The 24,805-nt window shown below is 35.9% G+C and overlaps 1 protein-coding gene across 1 annotated transcript; it reads right to left on the minus strand.

Moving 5' to 3' along the window:
* Positions 1 to 437: 437 nt before the first annotated feature.
* Positions 438 to 19,858, minus strand: LOC126808497 (GDP-fucose protein O-fucosyltransferase 1). The gene is made up of 8 exons (XM_050533257.2): positions 19,702 to 19,858; positions 13,455 to 13,579; positions 9,336 to 9,445; positions 8,326 to 8,449; positions 7,714 to 7,891; positions 6,201 to 6,393; positions 5,598 to 5,825; positions 438 to 4,363 (listed from the first exon to the last, which is right to left on the minus strand). Exons 2-8 carry the CDS (start codon positions 13,549 to 13,551, stop codon positions 4,169 to 4,171), a joined length of 1,125 nt encoding a protein of 374 aa, XP_050389214.1. The 5' UTR covers positions 13,552 to 13,579; positions 19,702 to 19,858; the 3' UTR covers positions 438 to 4,168.
* Between the last annotated feature and the right edge of the window lie 4,947 nt (positions 19,859 to 24,805).

Consider the following 24,805-nt stretch of genomic DNA (forward strand, 5'->3'; position numbering starts at 1 on the left):
AACTGAACCAAATGTTAGTCCCGAAATGACCTAGTTTGTGTTGTGTGGACGTAAAACCCCATTTCTCTCTTTCTCCTTCTACAGGACCAGATTCGTTCGTGGGAGGTTTACCGAGGGGTGATATCCCAGACGAACCGACCGTGCTAATGCCATGAAGTGTTCTATGAAGGGACGTTTTGTCTGGACAACTTCCTTTCCACTAGTACTCTTCATCCAACTGTGCATGGGCAGACCGGGAGCCATGGTGGCTAAGTGCGTAAGGTGCTGGCTCGTTAGTCTGGAGGACACATGTTCAATCCCTGCATTGGCCGAGAAAGTTCATCGGGATTTTCCGACGTGGTTTCCCCTTGACTTGGTGTAAAATCGATGCATGATGGTGCTGACAATATACTCCAACACTGCCATAGAACAAGTAGATTTTTAATGAAGTACAATAATCAGTTTAAAAAAATACTTTATTTTAATGAAAATATTTTTCTACAAATGATCACCCCACACATGAGCGTTGTTAATACATAGTATAAAATGAGAATTTAAAGTGGTATGAATACTATGAAACTTAACATCATCTAACCAACATTAAACCCTCCTGGTAAAACTAAAATTAATATGATACATGGTTATATGTAAATGAAGACGGGCATACGCCATACAGTGTGCTATGAGGGAATTTTGCCTGGACAGCGGCGCCACAGCCTACTCTTATATCGAATTCCAACTGCCAGGGGATTTTTTACATGCCAATGTGTACACGGGACCTCGGTTTTTCGTGCCATCCGAACGACTAGACAGCTGTTCTCGTCAGACCCTTCGTCCTGCACCACTGACAAGGGGGAAACCACCTCGGAAAATCCAGATGAAATTTCTCTGCCAAAGCAGGGATCGAAATATTGCTAATCGATGAAACTGCCGTAAACCAAAATGGCCCAAAAATGTGATCAAAGCAACAATCACTGTTAGTCAAAACCGGCATAAATGGGTTGTAACATCCATATAAAAGCAAAATAACCATTTAAATATATGTTATTTAATACAGATCCAGTTATTTATATTTACATAATTTCAACCAAATTTGAGGCCATTTTGACCAATTTATTTTATGTCTATTTAGACGATATTTCCGCTGCTAAGGATGCCAATTGTTGACAAATTTTCAATTCATGAGATCTTTATGAATACTGAATGGCATTGAACCATATTTAGACAAATATTCCTAGAAATTCAACTTTCAACGACCAGTGTTTTTAAATGAATTCCGTTACATTTAGGAATTTCTCTAGTCACGAGATTCTCACATATAGTCAAAATAAATAAAATAGACAATAGACAGAGAAAGAGTGAGAGAGAGAGAGAGATGGGGTTCTAACTCCACTGACACAAACTAGGTTGTTTTGGAACTACCATATGGTTCAGTTTAATTTCAATAATTTGCTTGCGCGTAGGGGTCTATAGCATGGGAGGAAACTGGAGACCCAGAGAAAATACACGAGGTTGGACAGGTGCCCCTACTCCTTGTCTATCCCCCAAAAAATAGACAATAGCTCATGATTTTTTTTAATTTTTAGCAATAGCAATATTAATATCTTAAGGGTTTTATTACGGGGGTTTGGTGGCCGGATGGTTAACACGTGCGCATTACATTATAAGGCCTGTCATTGAGTCAACTGGTGTGGTTTCGATTCTCTGCTTGTACGTGACAAGGAGTAGGGTTGTCTGTCCAACCTTGTGGCTTTTCGTCAGGTTTTCCGGTTTCCTCTCATGACCCCTACGCCAAGCAAATTAATGAAATAAATTGAACAATATGTTAGTCCCAAAATGAAATGAAATGAAATGGGGTTTAACGTCCTACTGTTCTGCTCCTATACTGGGCTAATAAAGACGGGCATACGCCATACAGTGTACTATGAGGGAAATTTTGCCCGGGCAGTGGCACTATAGCCTACTCTTATTATATCGAATTCCAACTGCCAGGGGATCTTTTACGTGCATTCCAATATATACATGGGACCTCGGTTTTTTGTCTCATTCGAAGGACTAGACAGCTGTCCTTGTCTAGTTTATGTTAAGTGGACGTTAAACCCCCATTTTTATCTCTCGCAAGTGTAAATTGTTAAAATTTATTGATTTTGATTACACCATCAGGTTGACATTATAATATGTTCAAATTAATCTATTATAAAACATTGTATATAGATATAATAGTATGTAACATATGGAATAAATAGGACAATAAATACCTGGTAATTTTCAAAAATCAATATATCAAATCCATTTTAAATATCATTCTAGTAATACATTATAAAGTCTTACTGTCACACATAAAATGAAAAGAGACAGATTGACATTTTTTTCCTCAATTTATTAAAACAAACTCTTAAAACCAACACACATCGAGGATCATTTATTCTAGCTGTCAAGGATCATTTTCAATCATTCAGCTGTTATTCTACACCTCAAGGTTCATCTGTTATTCAGGCCCTGAGATCACAAAGCATTCTCAGACTCAAGTTAAAAATTTAATCAAAGTTGTTAGCCTTATTTTAACTTTGGTTTATATTTTGTACATACTCCCTCAATGTATATAAATGTACATTTCATCCACTTTTATGTAACTTTCATCCACTTTGTATATATTTTTCAATAAACATTTTTATGTATTTTTCATCCACTTTATAATGTATTTTTCATCTATTTTTCTTCATGTATGTATCATGCATACCGTAATGTATAATTTACATGCTGCCCGAAAAGGATCTTTTATGTAATAAAATCTATCTATCTAAGAATTTTATTAATATTTATCAATTAAAAGATTAACACTTGTAGAATATAAATATAAATGTTGATTACTGATGAGGATGAAAACGATATACAAGTAAACTATATTATAATTAGCACCTGGAATGATTTCATCACCACATGGAACAAAGACATTTAACACTAATATATTACCTATTCATCTTATTTCAATGGCATTTAGTAATTGAACTGGTGTCACAATTCTGTTTATTCAGCATTAACTAAGTATTGTTGTGTACATTTATATATTGCCTTGTTATATTGTCGTATTTCATCATTGTTTGATAATGACTAGAGCAGGAAAATATAACAAGACAATATCGTATTTTTGTTTACATGTATATATTGTCTTGTTTTATTTTCATATTTAATCATTACTCGATAATGACTAGAGAAGCCTAGTCGAAACGTCGCTCAGTAATAAGCAGTTATTGTATTCCATAGAACTGTGACCTGTATATTCTAGTTCAATTACATAATGTTATAATATACCTATATATCTATTAGTACCAGCATCTAAGAGTGTTTAAACTTTAGAGTTCAAATTTCTAATATACTGTTATTATGGCCAATCCACATACACTTACTTCAGCTTATTATCTTTTTTATTTAAAAAAGGGCACTGGTATATTCGAGACTATTTAAATTTTTAAATGGCATTTGAGTTGATTATGGCCTGGATAAGTTAATTGATGTCTAATTAATAATTTAGATAACATTTCTGGCCTAAAGAAAGACCTGCAATAGGCAGATTTAGCGCTTGCATAATGTATGTTTAATCGCTCTAAATATTTGTATTATGAATGATGCACATATTCAATCTGCATAGGTTTAGTTTGTAATAATGCTGATTATAAACATAGCCTTTCAATATACATATTCAATCATGCCTTGAGTATTACAAATTCGAAGGGCAGTTTAAAATATTGTGCTATATAAATGGAAGAACTGCTATGATATAACACAACACAGTTCTATGGATAACAATCACTAATTAAATACACACAGCGTTTCAACAAGATTTCACTGGTCGTTATCAAGCATACAAAAATAACGACCAGTGAATTCTTGTCGAAATTCTGTGTGTATTAAATATAGTGATTGTTATCCATATAACTGTGTTGTTTTATATTATGTTAATCGCTAAATGCAATTCAAAGATTATATCAAACTGCTATGATATTATATAAGTTTCCAACAAGGGTGTGGTACTTCAAACTATTTTAAGAATAAGAAATGTCTTGGCAATCGAGGATAGAATTCTTGAGCATAGAATATGATTAAATTAAAATGGGTTTTAAAAAATATAAAGAAAACAAATGTAATGAAAAATAAAACCAACAAAACAAAATTAATTATTGCATATATATTAGAGTTCATCTTTTTGTTTCGACTCTTTACTTTTAAAAGCCCAAAATGATGAGTTTTTTTTCTCAATATCACGGAATCGTTTAACGATAGCTGTGAAAGTAGATATACAATTCCCTATAAAATGATCTGATTTCTGTAAAATTGCTAAATCTACATGTGGACTTGATGGTGACGGTTGACGGATAAACTTCACCTACAAAAACAAAACATGATATAACAAACTTTTCTTAAAAAATATGTTAACAATTTTTCTTAAACACAAGGGCAACAACCAATGAATAAGTAATTTTCGGAAATAAATAAAATTTGATTGACTTCTTGCAAGACGGCACTAAAATAAACAAAACATATTTTAGAAGTCAATCAAATGATTACTTTGGCCTTTACAGTAGCCCAAAACAATTGTGGACAAAGCAAGTACGAGGCAACAACAGAGAGAGAGAGAGGAAAGGGGTTTAACGTCCACTCAACACAAACCAGGTCATTTCGGGACTAACAGAATGTTCAATTTTATTTTAATAATTCGCTTGTGCGTAGGGCAATCTGAACGACAGACTCACCCTACCTGCAGAGAAGTGACTCTGACACAGTGAATAGCCATGATATCCATATGACGTTATCTAAACGTCACAGGTCATGAGGTCACATCAACAAACAATTGTAAACACCATCATTATGATCATTATCAACATTACAAGACATAATGTTACATTGTAAACAATAGCCTTCTTGCAGCCTTTAGGACTGTATAATCCGTACAGAACGTCTTATCGCTTCTTCCAATGATTTTTCACAAAAATAACATCTACAACTCTAGATTTGACGTCGGCATATTGGCACTATTTTGTGCTTCGGTCGTGTCTATTTCAGATATACACAATCAATTCTGTTAATGTTTTTAGCGTGGGGATTGACTAAAAGTTAATTTATTTCAGTTCTAAACAAAAATTTAAAACTTTAACGCAATTTTAAAAAAATAGCCAAATTTTGGCTGGGATTACTGAGCAAAATGGCCATTCACTGTATACGTGCGAAAAAAAAGCCAGCTACCATTTAATTTTCGTACGTTAGTTACGTACGGTGCGTAGGGGTCTTTAGCAGTGGGAGGAAACCGGAGGACCCAGAGAAAACCCATGAGGTTGGACAGGCAACCCCACTCCTTGTTATGTACAACCGGGGAATCGAAACCATGCCAGTTGACTCAATGACAGACATTATGATACAGCGCGCACACATGCTAACCAATCAGCCATCCAATCCCCCAGGTAACACCAACATACGTCCAAATTTCAATTGGTTTGGTTGGGTGCCTGTTTCTTCTGGGCTTCTAAAAATGATATGCTACATCTATCACTTACTCAAGCCACCAAAAACGTTCTTAACTGCATCTTTCATTTAGATCTTCTGGGGTACCTAAAAGAACTTACTTTTTTTATTGTTTTAGACATGGTATCTATAAAGTCGTTGTTATCAGTGGCTATAAACACGGTTTTAGCTTTTATCTTTTTCACCCATTCTTTCACATCTTTTGTAACTGTCTGTGGTGAAGGGTAACACATCTCTTCTGTAGTTTTACCAAATTCTTGTCGATAACCTATACATTGAGCAGCAGCAAACATGGTTGGTGTTTGGTCTATATGTTCACATGCACGTTTCTGAAAGATGGGTCATCAAAGGGGCATTATGGACAGTTCTCGTTATAATAGTTAAAAAATAGATAACGTAAATGGAATATGCTGAAAAATTCAGTCAAATTGCTCCACTCTGAACCAAGGTATTAGCTTTTGAATTTTAGGCTAGCCTTGATCATCATTACTAAATTCGGTACGATAAAAAACAAAGTCTTGATTATCCATTTTTAAGATTATTCATCCTTCACAAAATGTATTCCAATCCGCTAAATATCGCAAACTAGCAATGTCATCGAGAGTTGATTATGGTCTAGACAAGTTAATGTATGTAACATAGCATAATGTATGTTAAAACAATCAGAGTTAAAGCATAAAAATATTTCAATAATATATACTTACAAAATCCATTCCCGTTCTAAGATGAATTCCTACAAATGGATGTTCTATATTTTTCTCTATAAATTTTTCCGCTTTTTGATTAATGTTATCTGACCATTCTAGGTATTTCTGTATATATAAATGATGTTTTTTGACAGGAAAGGAAGCAGGTGGCCCCACAAAGGCTAGAACTAAATATTTATCTGGTGTATACCTGAAACATATTGAATTATATTAGACCAATTTACATGAATGCCTGCAAAAATATAGCCCAAGATTTTTGTTTTACAGTCTATCGTCAAACTACCTACATGTACTACAGGTATATAGAATTGTGCTTTGGATCCACGGTCTATCTTGGACATGGAACTGAGCACATTGTCACTTTCTCTGTATTTCCTCACACTGAAGAGAGAGAGAGAGAGTTTAACCTCCTCGGACACAAACTAGGTCAATTTTATTTCAATAATTCTCTTGCGCATAGGGGTCTTTAGCAGTGGGAGGAAACCGGAGGACCTGGAGAAAACCCACGGGGTTGGACAGGCGACCCTACTCCTTTTCACATACAACAGGGATTCGAAACCACACCAGTTGACTCAATGACAGACCTTATGATAAAACGTGCACGCGCTAACCATTCGGCCATCCAATCCCCCTCACAGGAAACTGAAATGAAATGGGGTTTAATATTTCTGCACCAAACGGGCTAAGGAAGATCGCATATGCCATGCCCAATTCTGTGAGGGAAATTTTGCCTAGACATCAGCATTCCATTTATCCCTCTTCAAATTCAGTAATTATTTACTACACTAGAATCTGTATTAACCAGCCACTCAAGGGAATTTGTTTCGTTACGTGGGAAAACGATGATCAGGGTTTGTCATTTAATAAAACAAAAGATTAATTAACAGATAATCCCGGGTTTATTTTCACAGTTCTGTTTACCTGATCGGTGGGGGGGGGTAGATAATTATCTATTAATCATGGGATTAGCGGGGGGTGCTAAGAAATACGACAAGTGGTATTATTCAACAATGGCCGCTGAATTGGCGATGTTTTGTTAAATTTATTAGAGGAGTGACCGTTGATTAACAATATGAAAGAATATAATTTCTACGGAGGGAATTTCTCGTGACCGCTTAAAAGGGGATGTCGCTGAATAGGAGTGGCACGGTGTGCACAACTCAAAACACATAAAATTCCAGGAGTTTTCCAGGAGTTATTTACCGGATTCCAGGAGTCACTGTATACAATTCTACACCATAATGTATTTTTTTACGCTTAAAGAACATTGAAGGCGACAAACTCGTGAACATTCGATAACTACATTCAGTTTTATATCTTAAAATACATAGCAAAACCACAAATGTTAATTTTCCAGGAGTTTCAAGTAGTAATCTTGTTTTTCCAGGATTTTCCAGTACTGGAAATCACATTTTCATTTTTCCAGGATTTTCAAGGAGTTTTAAGGAGTGTGTGAACATTGAGTGGCTGCTTGTACAGATTCTACTGTACATGAATGAACAATACGTACTTGTCTCTCCAACGCTGGATTTCATGAGCACTTTCAGTATCGTAATAAAGGGGAGCAAACAATTCCGATTTATCAAAATCAACTCCAAAATGATCCCAGAATGGACCAAATGGATTTCCATCTTTGGCATTACAGGAATCTTTGTCTGAACTTCCATGACGAGCACTGTAACAAAATGCTGAAACACAATAATGAATTTCGGTAAGAATTCTTCTTTCCAGTTGAACAAACAATCCCATCACATCACGTCATCCTGTGTCGTATTCTATGGCTATATAACATAAACAAAGAAAAGACAACCCTTGATTTGAATTTAAAGGTGTTATTTTGCTCGTATCTGGCACCTTCCACTACAACTTGTCAGATCTTCATGTAGTGTAGGCCATCGAAAGTATAAAAAAACGAAACGAAATATAGCTTTGATTTTAATTAGATTGTTCCACTACAACTGGTCAGATCTTCATGTAGGCTATCCAAAGTATAAAAAAAACGAAACAAAAAACAGATTTGTATTTTAATCAGATTGAGTGAATAGCTGACAATTGTGCCATGAGTATACATTATTATTATTATTATTATTATTATTTATTAAAAGATTAAGACAAGTCCTACCTGTTCGATCACCTTTAGGCCAGATAATTGGTGCTAATTTTTTCATGAATGTTTCCATCAATATAACACGATGATACTTTCTTAATGGCGCCACTTTAAAATACGTATTGAATGGAACCCGTGACTAAATATATAAGTTATTAAAGGGAATTAGATATTTTATGCAATGGAAATAGTAAAAAATTGGAAATGTAAACTCTGACTGGGCTAATAAGACAAGCATATGCCAAAAAGTGTGCTATGAGGGAAATTTTGGCAGGGCAGCGGCACTACGGCCTACTCTTATATAGAATTCCAACTGCCAAGGATCTTTTACGTGCATACCAATGTATATACGGGACCTTGGTTTTTTGTTCTATCCGAACAACTAGACAACTGTCCTTGTCAGGCCCTCCATCCTGCACCACTGACAAGGGGAAACCATGTAATAAATTGGAACAATAAGCTTAGACATATAATTAATATCTCAAAAGATTAATTTATAGTTCTTCGTAGAGCAGTGGTTCTCAACCAGTGTGCAGAGGCACACAGGTGTGTATGGCACACAGGTGTGCCGCAAGATCTTCCTAAGTGTGCCACATAATTTTGAACGGCACACTAAGAAAATGCGAAAAACCACATGATCCCAACTGAGTATTCGCTGGTGTCTACTGATTAGTTCATAGCTGTGTTTCTCTTTATTTAGTTCGAGTCAGTCTATGTGTCTATGACTAGTCTCTGTCTCGCGGTTGTATGCCGTCTGACTTGCCATGTTTTTATTTTGCGAAATTCAGATATTTTTCATATGTATTTAGCCAGGTGTGCCGCTATGTTTTCTTGTGTTTCAAGGTGTGCCATTGGCAAAAAAAAGTTGAGAACCACTGTCGTAGAGACTTGATCATGTAATATCCACACAAGTCCCGTGAAATTTTTTTTCGTTTAATTAAAATTTCAAAACTTTAAATATTAAATTTTCTTGTAATATATATGTTTACATAAATTAAAATGTGTATTTATCTACTGGTACTTACTGAAGGATGATTTATATATTCAATCCATGGTGGTAAAACTAATGTTCTGTTTAACGATTTAGCGAAAGCTAACGAACCAAGAAACTGATCAGCTTGATTACCAAATCGACCTATAATTTTGAAATTCAAAATCTGTAAACTCAGTGAAATACAGGTTGCTATGCAAACATCAGAGCAGTCCACAAGGGTTCTTTTGTCGGTAATAAAAGCATAATACAAGACACTAAAACTGGGGCCTGTTTCACAAAATTTCAACTAAGATAAAATCCAAATTTTAGTAATTTGATTGGATAATATTAGATTGATTTTAGCGCTTAGCCAAAATTTGGATTTTATCTTTAGTTAAGATTTCAAGAAACAGGACCCTGAATTAGAAAAACAACCCATTAAGTAATTATTATTAGGATCTGTTTGACATCTAGTTCTGCCCCATGCTAACACTTTGGTCTCTTAGAGCGTCCACAAGTGATCAAGGGCCATAACTCTGGCAGTAATTATCAGAAATACTGACACTCAATAAGTTTTTTCGTCTCGTGTTCTTAAATAGGATGAGAGCTTGTGTCTCTAGAGCATACACAAGATTTTTCAAAGTAATCAAGGGCTATAGCTCTGATTGTAATGATAGGAAATCCTTGACAATCCATAGGATACTGCTTCTCATGACCTTAAACTCTGTGTATAAATGTAAGGTCAATTGGATGATAACTTTTGTCTCCAGAGCGTCGAAGGTCATCAAGGACAATAACAGAGAAAGAAATGGGGCTTAACATCCACTTGTATGGTGGCCCATGGTCGCAATAGCGTTTTTGGGGTTATTTTTTGTATTTCATTTAAAATCATAAAAAATAAAAATAAAAAAAAAACTCCATTTTTTTTTGTTTTGTTTTACAAAATAAAAAAAAAATCTTTTTAAAATTTAAGAAAAAAAAATCTTTTTAAAATAAAAAAAAATCTATATAAAAAAAATTAATAAAATATTTAAGATTAAAAAAATCTATAAAAAAAATAACATTTTAATTAAAAAAAAAAAATAAGTGAAATAGAAAAAATCAAAAAAAGAATTCTGCACGTGGCCCATCGTCGTAATAGTGTCTTGATTATCCAGACTCAGTATAAAATCAGCCTACGACAGCTATCATTCGACTCGAGTAACCAGAAATACCTCGTGGCCCATTGCTATAGTGTCTCGATTATCCTATGTGGCATAACTCGAGCGACAAGAAACGAGTTTGTAGTTATCTCCCCTTCCGAAAGGAAAAAGGTAAACAGACATCAACACGTGAAACACAATTTTTCCACCCATGACGTCTATGGACTTGGATATATGTATTTATACATATGCATATCAATAGAAATGTATAATTAATAGACTATAGAAGCCTAGCGTCATTTAGACTAGTTTATCCAGTCTAACTAGAACTAGGCCTACATACATAATGACGTTTGAAGTCATTGACTTTAATGACACCATTCGGCCTACTAGTGCGCAAGGCCTATTCTCCCCTCAAAAGGCTTATGTAATGTTTTTAAAACACTTGGTCTCCCTGAGGTCGAATTTCAAAAGTAGTTAACAACTTTGAAACTAATCCTCGAAGTATAGGCCTACTACCACTAAGTAGCCGGGGGGGGGGCGCCAATGGTAAGCACGTGCGCGCTGTATCATAAAGCCTGTCATATCATAAAGCCCGTCATTGAGTCAACTGGCGTGATTTCGAATCCCCGGTTGTACGTGACAAGGAGTAGGGTGACCTGTCAAACATCGTGGGTCTGTCGTTCAGATTATCCTGTGTGGGATCTATGAAGAACGTATGGTATAGACTCGAGCGACAAGAAACCAGTCTATAGTTACCTCACATCAAGGCACAAGTAATTTTAACTAAAATCTATTAAAATTAAATTTTAAGTTACAATCGATCTTCATGAAACGCATAAATTTAAAATTTCACTTTGATTTTAAAATCTATGTTAGTGATTTTAGCTTCAGTTTTTGTGAAACCCCTGCTCTCCCTGAGGTCATCGCTAGTCCCCCGCTACGACCACAGGAACGGGTAAGAGGTGCGAAAGTGCGATGGCGGACAACATCAATTTAAAAGACATAATAGAGCATGATAGCCTACGTGGACTTCGTCTGGGGCCTGTTTTACTAAGATAAAATTCAAATTTTAGTATTTGATTGGATAATAGATAATATTAGATTTATTTTAGTGCTTAGCTAATCAAAATTGAAGTATCTACAATTATGTTGTCGTGAGATAACTACAGACTCGTTTCTTGTCGTTCGAGTTTATACGTTCTTCATAGACCCCACACATAATAATTGAGATACTACTACAACAATGGGCCACAAAATGTTTCTGGTCGCTCTAGTCTAATGATAGCTGTATACTGGGTCTGGATACTCAAGACACTATTGCGAATTATTTTTTACCTTTTCTTTTTCAATTTTTTTTTTTTTCATTTAATTTTTTTTTTTAATATTATTTCTTTTTTATTTTTTTTAAAATATATTTTATTATTTTTTTTTTATATATATATAGATTTTTTTTTTTTCATTTTAAAAAGATTTTTTTTTTTTAAATTTTAAAAAGATTTTTTTTTTTAATTTTTTAAAAAGATTTTTTTTTTTTTAAATTTTTTAAAAAGATTTTTTTTTTTTTAAATTTTAAAAGATTATTTTTTTTTATTTTGTGAAAAAAAAAATGTTTCTTTTTTTTTTTTTGTACTAATATTTTTATTATTTTAAATGAAATACCAAAAATAACCCAAAAAACGCTATTGCGACCATGGGCCACCATACACTTGACACAAACTAGGTCACTTCATGACTAACGTATGGTTCAATTTTATTTCAAAAATTTGCTTGCAAGTACTAGGGGGTGTTTAGCAGTGGGAGGAAACCGGAGATCCCGGGAGAAAACCCACAAGGTTAGACAGTCGACCCTACTCCTTGTCACGTACAACCAGGGAATCGTAACCACACCAGTTGACTTAATGACAGAACTTATGATACCATGCGCATGCGCCAACCATGCGGCCATCCACCCCCCACAACCAAGGTCCATTCCATGGAATATAATTACTATCCATATAGGGAGGTGTTTTGACTAGCTAGTCTTTTTTTTAAATCTGTCTATCAGTGGTAAAAATTAATAATATTCCATAGAATTTTATCCAGTGTATGGTTCAGAAAACTTTTCTAAATGAAAAAAAACCTTAATCCTGATTCATAAATAATATACCACAGAAATAGATTGTCTCAATAAAAGAGTGTTTTATGACGGCGCATGTTTAAGACTAAGTGCATGTAAGAAAGGATTATGAATTAAAGATACATTATGTAAGATTTAGATAAAGAGCTAGCCATTCTTGCTATAAAAGTTCAAAAATAGATAATGTAAAATGAATAATTTGACAATTTCATTCAAATTCCTCTATTGCGAGCGAAGATATTAGTTTTTGAAGGTTTGACAAGACGTGTGCAATAATTTCAACCACCATACTGGTCGAAGCTAAGTCTCGCTCCTCCATTTTTAGCTTAAATCAAAATATAGCTGAACTGTTCTAATCAATTTAATATCAGAGAAAACCGATGCCATCGAGAGGTGATTGTGGCCTGGATAAGTTAATTAATGTCTAATTAATAATTTAGATAACATATCAGACCTAAAGAAAGACCTGCAATAGGTAGACGTAGCTCTTGCATAATGTATGTTTAATTTTGCATAATGTATGTTTAATTTTAACATGTTCTAAAATCTCATCAAACTTTCTTTTCTATTACTACAACAGGTGTATTTACCTTGTCAACTTAATTTGTTGCATTTTAGTAAGTTGCAAATTTTAGAAAATAACTCTTAAAAAACATCAGTTTAACTAAATAAAACATTTATTTTCAAGCAGTTTAACTAAATAAAATATTTATTTTCAAGGCTAGAATTGTAGAAATAACCTTCAACAATAAATATATGTAGAAGTCCTATTATGTGGGATGTCTGTACTATAATAACAAGCTTTGACATACATGTACAGGACATTGTACACTTACCTTTTTATCGTCTATAATTAAACAAATGTTGTTAAATTTGTAGGACTGGTTAATCTATTTAAATATTTACTCACCCATACACGGACAGTACACAATATACCCATTTGGATCCGCCTTCAATTCACCATGAACATACCCTAGACCAACACAAAATACTAATAACACTAGCATTCTGTCTGTTTATCTCCTACTGTCGTGTCTACAAATTAACCAATCTTATATATCTTGATGTGAAACAACATGTAAAATAATGTGTTAAGTTGTTATTGGTTGAATGACTATAAAATCGATATAAGATACGACTATTGTCACAGCTGAATGAAATCTGATGTAACGAATATATTATCTCATAAATATCAAATTTGATTTAATCTATTGTTGTATTCTTACCAGAGAGAGAGAGAGAGATATGGGGTTTACTGTCTACCCGACACAAACTAGGTCATTTTGGGACTAACACATGGTTCAATTTTATTCAACAATTCACTTGCGCGTAGGGGTCTTTAGCAGTGGGAGGAAACCGAAGGACCCTGAGAAAACCCACAAGGTCGGACAGGCGACCCTACTCCTTGTCACATACAACCGGGGAATCAAAACCACACCAGTTGACGTAACGCCAACCTCCCTATATTCTTACCAAATAATATTTCAATGTTGAGATTAAAGATGCATTATGTAAAACATAAATCTGCCTCAAGCTCAAATGTTATATAAATCATTTATTAGACATTTATTCACATGCCATGCCCATAAATCATTTATTGGACATTTATTCACATGCCAAGCTCATAAATCATTTATTAGATATTTATTCACATGCCAAGCCCATCAATCATTTATTGGACATTTATTCACATGCCAAGCCCATAAATCATTTATTGGACATTTATTCACATGCCAAGCCCAGATGACTTGACAATCAAGACTCTACGCCACATCCTGTCAAAACTTCAAACATTCATAACTTTGCTCAGAACACAACAATTTACATGCCAACACCATAATCACCCCCCTAGATCATCAGATGGTTTTGATTTTCAACGGACCTAAACACAACTGCCAGTTAAACATACATTATGCAAGAGCTAAATCTGTCTATTGCAGGTCTTTCTTTACGCTTCAAATGTCATAGAAATTATAAATTAGATCTTTATTTACACAACAAGCACAAAATGATGACAGCAGACAAAAGACAGCAGAGATTATGTAGGTGGAGTTAACGCCTGTCAATCAAACGATCAGCCATATTACTAAGAATCGGTGAAGATGGAATTCAATCCAATTTCTAGTCAAAAATTACACTGGTGATAACTATGTTCAGAATAAAGTAATTTGACTGAAATTTTCAATATATTCTTCTTTCATCATCTATTTTTGAACTGTTATAGCAAGAATGGCTAACTCCTTATAAAAATCTCCCATAATGTATCTTTAATATCGTTTATTATCGTAAAAACGGCAGCAATGACAATCAAGTCTACAATATTCAGAATGAAGTAATTTAATTAGACAATCGAGGCTACACTGTTCTTCACACGGTTATAACTACGCTCAGAATGAAATGAAATGGGGTTTAACGTCCTACTGTTCTGCTCCTATACTGGGCTAATGAAGACGGGCATACGCTATACAGTGTGCTATGAGGGAAATTTTGCCCAGACAGCGGCACTACGACCTACTCTTATATCGAATTCCAACTGTCAAGGGATCTTTTACGTGCACGTCAATGTGTACACAGGACCTCGGTTTTCCGTATCATCCGAATGACTAGACAGCTGTCCTTGTCAGGCCCTCCGTCCTGCATCACTGACAAGGGGGGACCACGCCGGAAAATCTGGATGAACTTTCTCGGCCAATGCAGGGATCAAACACCTGACCTCCAGGATAGTGAGCCAGCGTCTTACCCACTTAGCCACTGTGACCCCCCCCCACCCCCCAACTCAGAATGAAGCAATTTGACTGAACTGTTATAGCAAGATTGGCCATCTCTTTATCTAATTTTTACATAATGCTTCTTTAAAATTAAGATATCATTGTTCAAATAATTATAATAGAAAGCAACTTGGTTTTATTTCAAATTAAAAAGATCACTCTGGTTCGGTTTAGAATATGCATTTGATGGTAGTCTACTTCCTTCCCAACAATGACGCTGATGTCCCCTGTCTAAATCCAAAAATAGACAGATTACACTCCTTTAATAGTAATCTGATTAAAACACAGATCCTATTTCATTTTGTTTTTATAGGTCAAAATTTTGTTTTACTTTTACTCCTACTACACTAGGATCTGGAAGTGTTGTTACATTACCGGCGTTCTGGTTGTGTGAGGGATTAGCCAATGGAACGGTCTGTTCGGCGAGTTCTTGGCATTCAATGCACAGAACTGTGGGTAAACCACTAGAAACGTCAATGTTGATTGATTAATCAATATCTGACGTCATAGGGTCAAAAGCCGCTCGTTTGACCCCTGACGTGAACTCCCACTATAACTTGTCAGATCTTCATGTAGTGTAGGCCATCGAAAGTATAAAAAATGAAACGAAATATAGATCGGTATTTTAATTAGGTTGATTTATTATGTGCACATATGTCTTTTTTTTTTAAAGTATCGAACAATCAATTACTCATCACTCTGCATTTAATTTATAATTAACCTCAGCAAAAAATCTCATTTTAAATCTTAATCAAGGTATTCATGCAATAATTATTGTAGCTGTCATTGTCTATCAACAGAGAGAGAGAGAGAGAGAGTGAGAGAGAGATGGGGATTAAGGTCCACCTGACACAAACTAGGTCATTTTGGGACTAACATATGGTTCAATTTTATTTAAATAATTCGCTTGAACGTAGAGGTCTTTAGCAGTGGGAGGAAACCAGAGGAACCTGAGAAAACCCACGAGGTTTGACAGGCAACCCTACTCCTTGTCATGTACAACCGGGGAATTGAAACCATGCCAGTTGATTCTATGACAGACTTTATGATACGTACTAACCATTTGGCCATCCACCACCCCACCCCTGTCTATCTATACAGTATTGTTAAATATAGAAATAGGTTATATAGTAGATTAGACAAGGCACTACTCTTCCTGTAAAATTACTATCAAGATTATTCATTCAGAATATACCTTATCAGAAAAGTAAGCCAACATTTACTAGATTATATCTCTGATAACTGTATACTGGATAGCTGTAGGTGTATTAGATTCATCTATTTAATATACACTAACACTTTTTATGGAATAACGAAATGAAATAAAATTGAATGGGGTTTAACGTCCTACTGTTCTGCTCCCAACTGGGTTAATGAAGACGGGCATACGCCATACAGTGTGCTATGAGGGAAATTTTGCCCGGGCAGCGGCGCTACGGCCTACTCTTATATCGAATTCCAACTGCCAAGGGATCTTTTACGTGCACGCCAATGTGTACACGGGACCTCGGTTTTTCGTCACACCGAACGACTAGACAGCTGTCCTTGTCACGCCCTCCGACCTTCATCACTGACAAGGGGGAATCACGCCCGAAATTATTGTATAATGATTACTAGTTTATTAACATGCAACGTTTCCACGACGATGATTTGCTTGATAAAGACAAGAGTATCATCGTGCATGTTAAAGATACATTATGTAAGATTTAGATAAAGAAATGGATAATTTGAAAATTTCATTCAAATTACTCTATTGCAAGCGAAGATATTAGCCTTTGAAGGTTTGACAGACGTGTGCAATAATTTCAATCACCGTACTGGTTACCACAATGCACACATTATATCAAAACTACTTACAGTGATAACTTGGCTCAGAATGAAGTAATCTGAATGAAATTTTCAATATTTTCATTTTACATTATCTATTTTTGAGATATTATAGCAAGAATAGTCAGCTCTTTATCTTACAGAATATATGTTTAAAGACATGTATACTAGATAGCTAGAGGTGTATTGAATTGATATTTATCTTATTCTAAATCAACAAATTATAATTTATATTAGTTATTGCAAATATCTTTCTTCTATTTCTAATAAAGACAAGAAAAATATTAAATAGAAGTCTTTCAAAAATGTTTAACAAGATTATAATAAATAAGGTAGGTTACTATCACTAGTTTTCACAGTATTTGCCAATTAAACATGTCTTTGAAAATATTTTCATTTCATTGCAAACTACAATATTAGCCCTTTGATGGTTTCATATGAGTTATTGTTTTTGTTAACTAGTTGTATATAATTTGATTTCTTGCTATTATACTGTCATTACTTACTTGAGAACGACAAGAGGAACTTGTTGAAATGTAGTGTGAAATAAACCCAGTGATTGTTTTCCATATAAATTTGTGTTTTATAAACTACAATATTGTGAAAGATGAATCTCTAATAGGAATATCGGTTCGAACATGGTTAAATTTTATTCAATACTTACAAAGATATGTGGAATTTAAATTCATTGATCTACATGTACATGTATGCTGCTTCGCTATGTACATGTAATAAGCCTGCAGCCATTTTGTTGTCTGCGAAAATTTGTAGGTAGGACTTTTTTAAATCTGACTGAATCCAAGCCGGGACATTATCTAGTGTTAGTATTTTGATTTTGTTTTCTTAAATAATTTGAGTACATATCAGCATGGATTACGCCGTAAAAAATTTGATATTTTAGCGAAAAATGCAAATGGGAAATCGTTACTTTAATACAAATACTTTAACCAAATAGCAACATGAATAGGGTCACTGATTGGTGACTGATTTTGAACATGTTGCATCCGTATGATTAAATAAGATATAATTCAGCACAGGAATAAGAACAAAATTCTTCATTAAAAATAAACACTAATATAATTTCTAACCTAACCTCATAATATTGAAAATAATTATGTGAGATAAAATCAATTGGCTTCAAAGGAGAGCACCATTTTTTGTGGTTTCTTTAAATTAGACTCATAAAATGAAATGAAATTGGGTTTAACGTCCTAGTTCTGCTCCGACTGGGCTAATGAAAACGGAATTCAGACAAATAAATGAAGAATTTAAATTGAAAATGTACAAAAGACTAAATAGTCAACAAGCTGGTGCAAAAACGAGGCATTTGACTGACTGTCAACGTAATTATGACAGCATCATATAAGAAAATAAGAATAGTTAAGCCTCTAATGAGAGAGAGAGAGAGAGAGAGAGAGAGAGGAGGAATGGGAATTAACATCCACTTGACACAAACATCCACTCGGGACTAACAAATGGTTCAATTTTATTTCAATAATTCGTTTGCATGTAGGGGTCTTTAGCAGTGGGAGGACCCGGAGTACACCCACAAGGTTTGACAGGCGACGCCCACTCTTTGTCATGTACAACCGGGGAATCAAAACCATGCCTGTTGACTCAAGGACAGACCTTATGATACAATACGCTAACCATTCGGCCATCCAACACCCCTGTGAATTATAAGAACTAAAATGTTCATAACAAAGGTTTGCAACAGAATTGATAATGAATAACCAGACACGACAGTGATAATATTGCATATACCGTATGTAGTTCTAGCTGGCATTAGCTAACAGTAACATGAATCACTATTACTACTAATATACTACTTCAGTACTTGTTCAATATAAAGGCCACACGAATTTGAACTTTTTATTCTTCAGTTTCAGAACAACTATTAAAATTTTGCATTTTATTTCATGGGGGGGGGGGGGGGGAATAAAATAATTTAATAACAAAAAGTATGGTACTTCAAGTTTCAAAATTTTAAACAAAAAATTATTGTCAGGACTCAAATGACTATTTATTTATCACATTAAAATAAACGCAACAGTTCTATGGATAACAATTACTGTATTTCTATTAATATTTAAAGCTACGTTTCAAGAATTACAATGATTCTCTTGTCATTGTGCTTAACGACAAGAGAATCATTGTTTAAACGTAGCTTTAATAGAAATACAGTAATTGTTATCCATAGAACTGTTGCGTTTATTTTAATGTGTTCAATTACTAAATGCCATTCAAACAGTATATTTATCACATCCCTGTGATTGTGAAAGTGATATTATCACATAATAAAAAAATAAGTGTAGAATGGACAACTGACTTTCACCGAAAATATATAATTGATTAGAAAAAAACGGTATTTTTAAAAAAAAAAAAAAAAAAAATGAATTTAAATCACTTTATATACACATTCATTTCATTAAAATCTTCTAGATCAACTACTATACTATCCGTTATAAAAAAAGTTTCACCCTGTCATTGAAGTTTCAATGAGAAAGCAACTTTCCATAGCCCATCACCTGTGTCTGAAGCCCGTCATCTTGTACAACTTACCGTGGCTTGAATCAAATAGAAATAGACAGTAGTTGTGACTTATAAGCTAATCGTGTCGACAGCTGCCAATTCCCATTTTGGGTGGATTTATTTACTTTTTATACTGACTATTTGTCTCTATTTTACATTAAACGTCATAATTGTATAGATGACTGGTCAAAGGGGGGTTACTCTTTTATTTCGGCGCTTGCCTTGTAGTCCCGATTACCTAAACTAAATCACCTAAACAGCCCACGCGTAAGTTAGCAGAAGACCGCTGTCAAGACCGGTTGAATTTTTTGTATCTTCTCTGTTTTATAGAAATAACACTTTATACCCCAACTTTGTAATTAATAGATATGCATCTTTTCACACTTTTATTTTGATCCAATTCAATTACTAGGCTATCTAAAACCATATATTTGTACTTTGCTATTTAGTTTTTACCTCATTTATCAAATTTTAAAATGGATAGGCTAAGGCTAGCAGTACTAGTTTAGACGGGTAAAGCGAAAACAAAAATTATTGTTTCATCCAGTTGGCAAAATAAAGTGCCTGGAATCTAATAAATCACTAATTTTACTTTTCTTTTAATTGAATACCACGAATTTGTATTGAATTGACTGTGAATTAAAACATTTGGTCTGGGGACACTCTACTTTTAGAAATGGTTCCATGTCTTCCGTCTTGCTCCAGCCTTCCTTTGACTTTGAGCAAGGTTTGTTTTCGACTGACTAAAAAAACGTTACTATCCTCTAACTCCCTTAATTTCCAATAACACTGACCCCAAAGTGTACTGTACATAGCTTAACATATATAATAAACCGATTCCCATTGACATAAGGGTGAAACCTTACCGTATAATTATATGATTTGATTAAACCCAACTGCTATGCAAAATTTCTCTTCAGTTTAAAATGGCCGCCGAACCAGAATCACGGAAAAACTTTTTGGTAAGATAAGATTAAGATTTCAGTGTTCCACTATTTGTAACATAATAACTTAGGCCTATTTCCATGCAAACTGTGATGATATGTGTTGAAAAGTTTGCAACTGATCCTAATTTTACTTGCGTAAAGAGTCGAATAGTGTATCAATTGCAGCCGTAGAAAAGAATAATCACGGCTAAAAATTGCAGATACTCTACTGTGTACGACAATTTTTAGGGCATCGATTATTGTTAATTTTGTGAATGCAGCTGCAACAGTCAGATTGGATAGTTGGAATTCAGGTCGCCATAGAGTGGAATTCCGGTAGCTACGAGAACGTAGCTAAAAACGTTGAGATATACTGATGTAAGATTTGTTATCTAGGATTTCGGATGCAAAGCGATTGGAAACTCTGAAGTTGCTTAATTCCCGGGGAGCGCGAAGCCCCCATACCCCACAAAGATTGATTGGTTGTTCGGGATTTGGGTTCCGGTAAGTCACCTAAGGTAGGCTATATTGGACCACATTGAACTTGCCGTATTCAAGAGCTGGAATAGCAGGAAAACGCGTTTGCGGCAGTTAAATTTTCAAAATTTTCTCCGGACGGTTCCATCTCCGTGGACTGTAAACGATTGATATTTAATTGGTTGATTGGAATTCGAATCAGGCACCTTAATTTGGCTATATTAGACCACACTGAGGTTGTTGTACTCACGGTCTGGAATAGCAGGAAAACGCGTTTACGGCCGTCATATTTTCCAGATTTTCTTTGGCGGGGTGGGAGGTGTTCTACTCTGTATACACTGTACGCCCCCACCCCTTCGCCTCTCACAGAACCGGCACCACCGTCTGTAACCCGAACGGCATTTCAGGTGCTGACCCCCGACCCCCCTTTAACATTCATCGAGACCGTACCCTTATGCATCACTAGACCATTTTATGTATAAATTCATCTGGTATCTCTAGAAAAAAAAATTAAAAGTCCCAAATGTATACGTAATGAATTACACCAATCATATATTTATCAATGATGTTATACATACGTATACATTTTCACTTACCGTCTTCTTTATAGTATATATACTAAACAGCAAAAAAAAAACGTCAGTACGATTTCAAAATCAGAGAGGCACTTTAATCAAATCATTCTAGAAAACGACTTACTAAATGGATCAAATTAATTCATCACAATTCCAAGACTACGAGAAAGTTTAGAGTCTGTACACCGTCTATACATCAGTAATTCAGTATCTGCTGTGTCCACTGCGAGTTTCATTAACAGCAGCGCAGCGTCTGTACATGGAGTGGACCAGGATGAACGCCATTGGCACCTGGAACCACACTCTCAGAAAATTCTGGCGCAATCCAGTGGCTGTGTTTCGTCTCAGTACGACGGTATTAAGTCTCCTCTGAATTTCATTCCCAAAGATATTCAATCGGGTTTAAGTCCGGACTAAGGACTAGCCAGTGCATAACGTTGACACCGTTCTGCTGTAGAAAGTCCCGAGTAACTCTGCTGTGATGCCGCCTCCTCTCCCTGGACCAAGATTTTTGAACACCACAGGATCAACTCTCTGGTTCAGGGCGATTCCACCCCAAACCATTATGCTTGGACCTCCCCATGAGTCTCTTTCCATGGCACATTGGTCAGAATAACGCTGGCCACGTCAACGCCATATTCTGGTCCTGCCATCTGCAGTTGAACTGTTCTCCATTGCAAGTGTCGCTAGTTCTAGTGTTGTTGGGCAAACTGTAGACGTTCACGTCGATGGCGAGGGGTGAGGATCGGTCCACGGTAAGGTCTACGGCAATGGATGCCCTCTCTGGTACTGATGGGTCTTCCGTGTGTTCCCACTGTCTGACGTGCTGTCTCAGATGCCTGTGTGAAGGGATTCTGCACGTGCTGTCGCACAACATGGCGGTCTTGTCGCCTTGTGGTAACCCTTGGTCTACCAGATCGGGGGCGATCATTCGTGGTGTTGGTGGCCCGAAAGCGTTGCGGAAGCCTGTAGATGGTCCGCACATTGACCTGGAAGTGATTGGTAACGGCTTGGGCAGTGTGGCCAGCATCGAGTCTTCCAAGCGCCTGGTTCCTCTGAGCTGTCATGAGTCGTGGCATACTACTGACGTTGTAGTGTGAATGATTCAACCAGGTATGGGGGTGCATTTTATAGGGCTGGTCCCGGTGAACAGCACGTGCAGCATGAGTTACATAAAAGTCATGGAGAACACATTACCATCTCAGAAGTCAGATTGCATTTTTGAGAACATTTCCTGGGTTCAATTTTGTGTTTGGGAAGGAGCCTTATTGCTGAGGTAAAGTTGGAGATGTGGTCACAAATATACAATAAAAACATTTGGCAAGTTTTATGCAATGCGTCTATTTAGAGGAACATACCAACCTGACGTTTCTTTTGCTGCTTAGTATATTATTATTGGCATACTTATTTAAAAAGGAAGTTACTCAAATATCTATTTTATATTTACACATGTGATGGCGTTAAAGGCTCAATACCACTCTTGTTGTAACTGAATAATATGTCACAATCTTTATTCTGGTCAACAAATTGTACAATTTTACAATATTCCAATTAATTGATGATACAAATTTCATCTCAACACACCTAATTTAAAAAAATTGAAAAAATTCAACTCAATGATTTGAAAAGCCTGACGTAAAGCTTTTCAAATGTTACATGGATTTAAAAATATAATATTTTTGAACCCCCTGGACAAGTAAAATAGGATTTAATGGATAATTTACACAACAGGTAGGACACTAACACATCTAGTACTTAGAATAAGGCTATTTTTTATTTTCTGGAGCTGTCAACCCAGCAAGAGTGTTATTGTCCCTTTAAAGAGAATAAAATGTCTGACTATTCATTTTACTCGTGCCAACCACTGAAACCAGTGAGGTGTTACTATAGAAATAGAAGATGTTAATACAACCGCCTTAATGCTAGGTTCCCACTATCAACGATTCGCGCGAGGAAAATGCGTTTGCGGCTGTCAAATTTTCTAAATTCTCTTTGGTTGAAGGATGGGAGGCGGGGTGTGGTGGGGGGGCTCAACGGTAAGCTCCGCTCATTCGCTTCATGCAGACGACCGGTTAATCCGTCTGCAACTAGAGAAGCTCGCTGGAAAATCCTCATGGGGTTTAACGTCCATTCGACACAAACTAGGTCATTTTGGGATCAAGAAATGAAATGGGGTTTAAAGTCCAGTTGTTCTGCTCCCCTTGTGGTTTCCTTTTGTCAGTGGTACTGGATGGGGGGCCTGACAAACATAGCTGTCTAGTCTTTCGGATGGGACGAAAACCGAGGTTCCGTGTACATATTGGCGTGCACGTAAAAGATCCCTTGGCATTTGGAATTCGATATAAGAGTAGTCCATAGTGTCGCTTCCCAGGTAAAATTTCCCTCATAGCACACTGTATGGAGCAGAACATTATGACGTTAAACCACATTTCATTTTATTTCATTTCCTTTCCGACCCGATCTTCCCAGTCGGCCTGAAAATAGACAACACTGCGTTTGCTAGCCCCTTTTTTTTCTGAAAAGGGTCAATTAATATTAGACAGGATTATAAATGTAATGGAATGAAATGGGGTTTAACGTCCTACTGTTCTGCTGCGAACTGGGCTAATGAAGACGGGCATACGCCATACAGTGTGCTATGCGGGACATTTTGTCCGAGCAGCGGCACTACCGCCTACTCTTATATCGAATTCCAACTGCCAGTGGATCTTTTACGTGCATAGCTATGTATACATGGGACCTCGGTTTTTCGTCCCATCCGAACGACTAGACAGCTGTCCTTGTCAGGCCCTCCGTCCTGCACCATTTCCGACGTGGTTTCGTCTCCCCTTGAAACTTTCATCTTAAGCTACTCTCACTACACAGTGCTTTTGCTTTGTGGGTTGGGGGAGGGGGCGAATAGTTAGCGCGAGCGCGTTGTATCATAAGGTCTGTCATTGAGTCAACTGGCGTGGTTTCGATTTCCCGGTTGTACGTGACAAGAAGTAGGGTTGCCTCTCCAACCTCGTGGGTTTTCTCCGGGTCCTCCGGTTTTCTCCCACTGCTAAAGACACATCTCTCTCTCTCTCTCTCTCTCTCTCTCTTTGCTCTGTCACTTATGCTGCTCTGACACAGCACAATGGCAAATGTACCAATATCCAAAGTCATGTCTCACCA

This window comes from Patella vulgata, chromosome 1 (assembly GCF_932274485.2).
Source record: "Patella vulgata chromosome 1, xgPatVulg1.2, whole genome shotgun sequence".
NCBI lineage: Eukaryota > Metazoa > Mollusca > Gastropoda > Patellidae > Patella > Patella vulgata.

Bases quoted from the DNA above. Each gene is read 5' to 3' on its own strand.
- LOC126808497 (XM_050533257.2), bottom strand. From the start codon at position 13,551: ATGCTAGTGTTATTAGTATTTTGTGTTGGTCTAGGGTATGTTCATGGT. The intron at 7,892-8,325 runs GTAGGACTTGTC...ATTGTGTTTCAG, and splicing joins GCCTAAAGGTGATCGAACAG to CATTTTGTTACAGTGCTCGT. The intron at 5,826-6,200 runs GTAAGTATATAT...CCCATCTTTCAG, and splicing joins TTAGAACGGGAATGGATTTT to AAACGTGCATGTGAACATAT.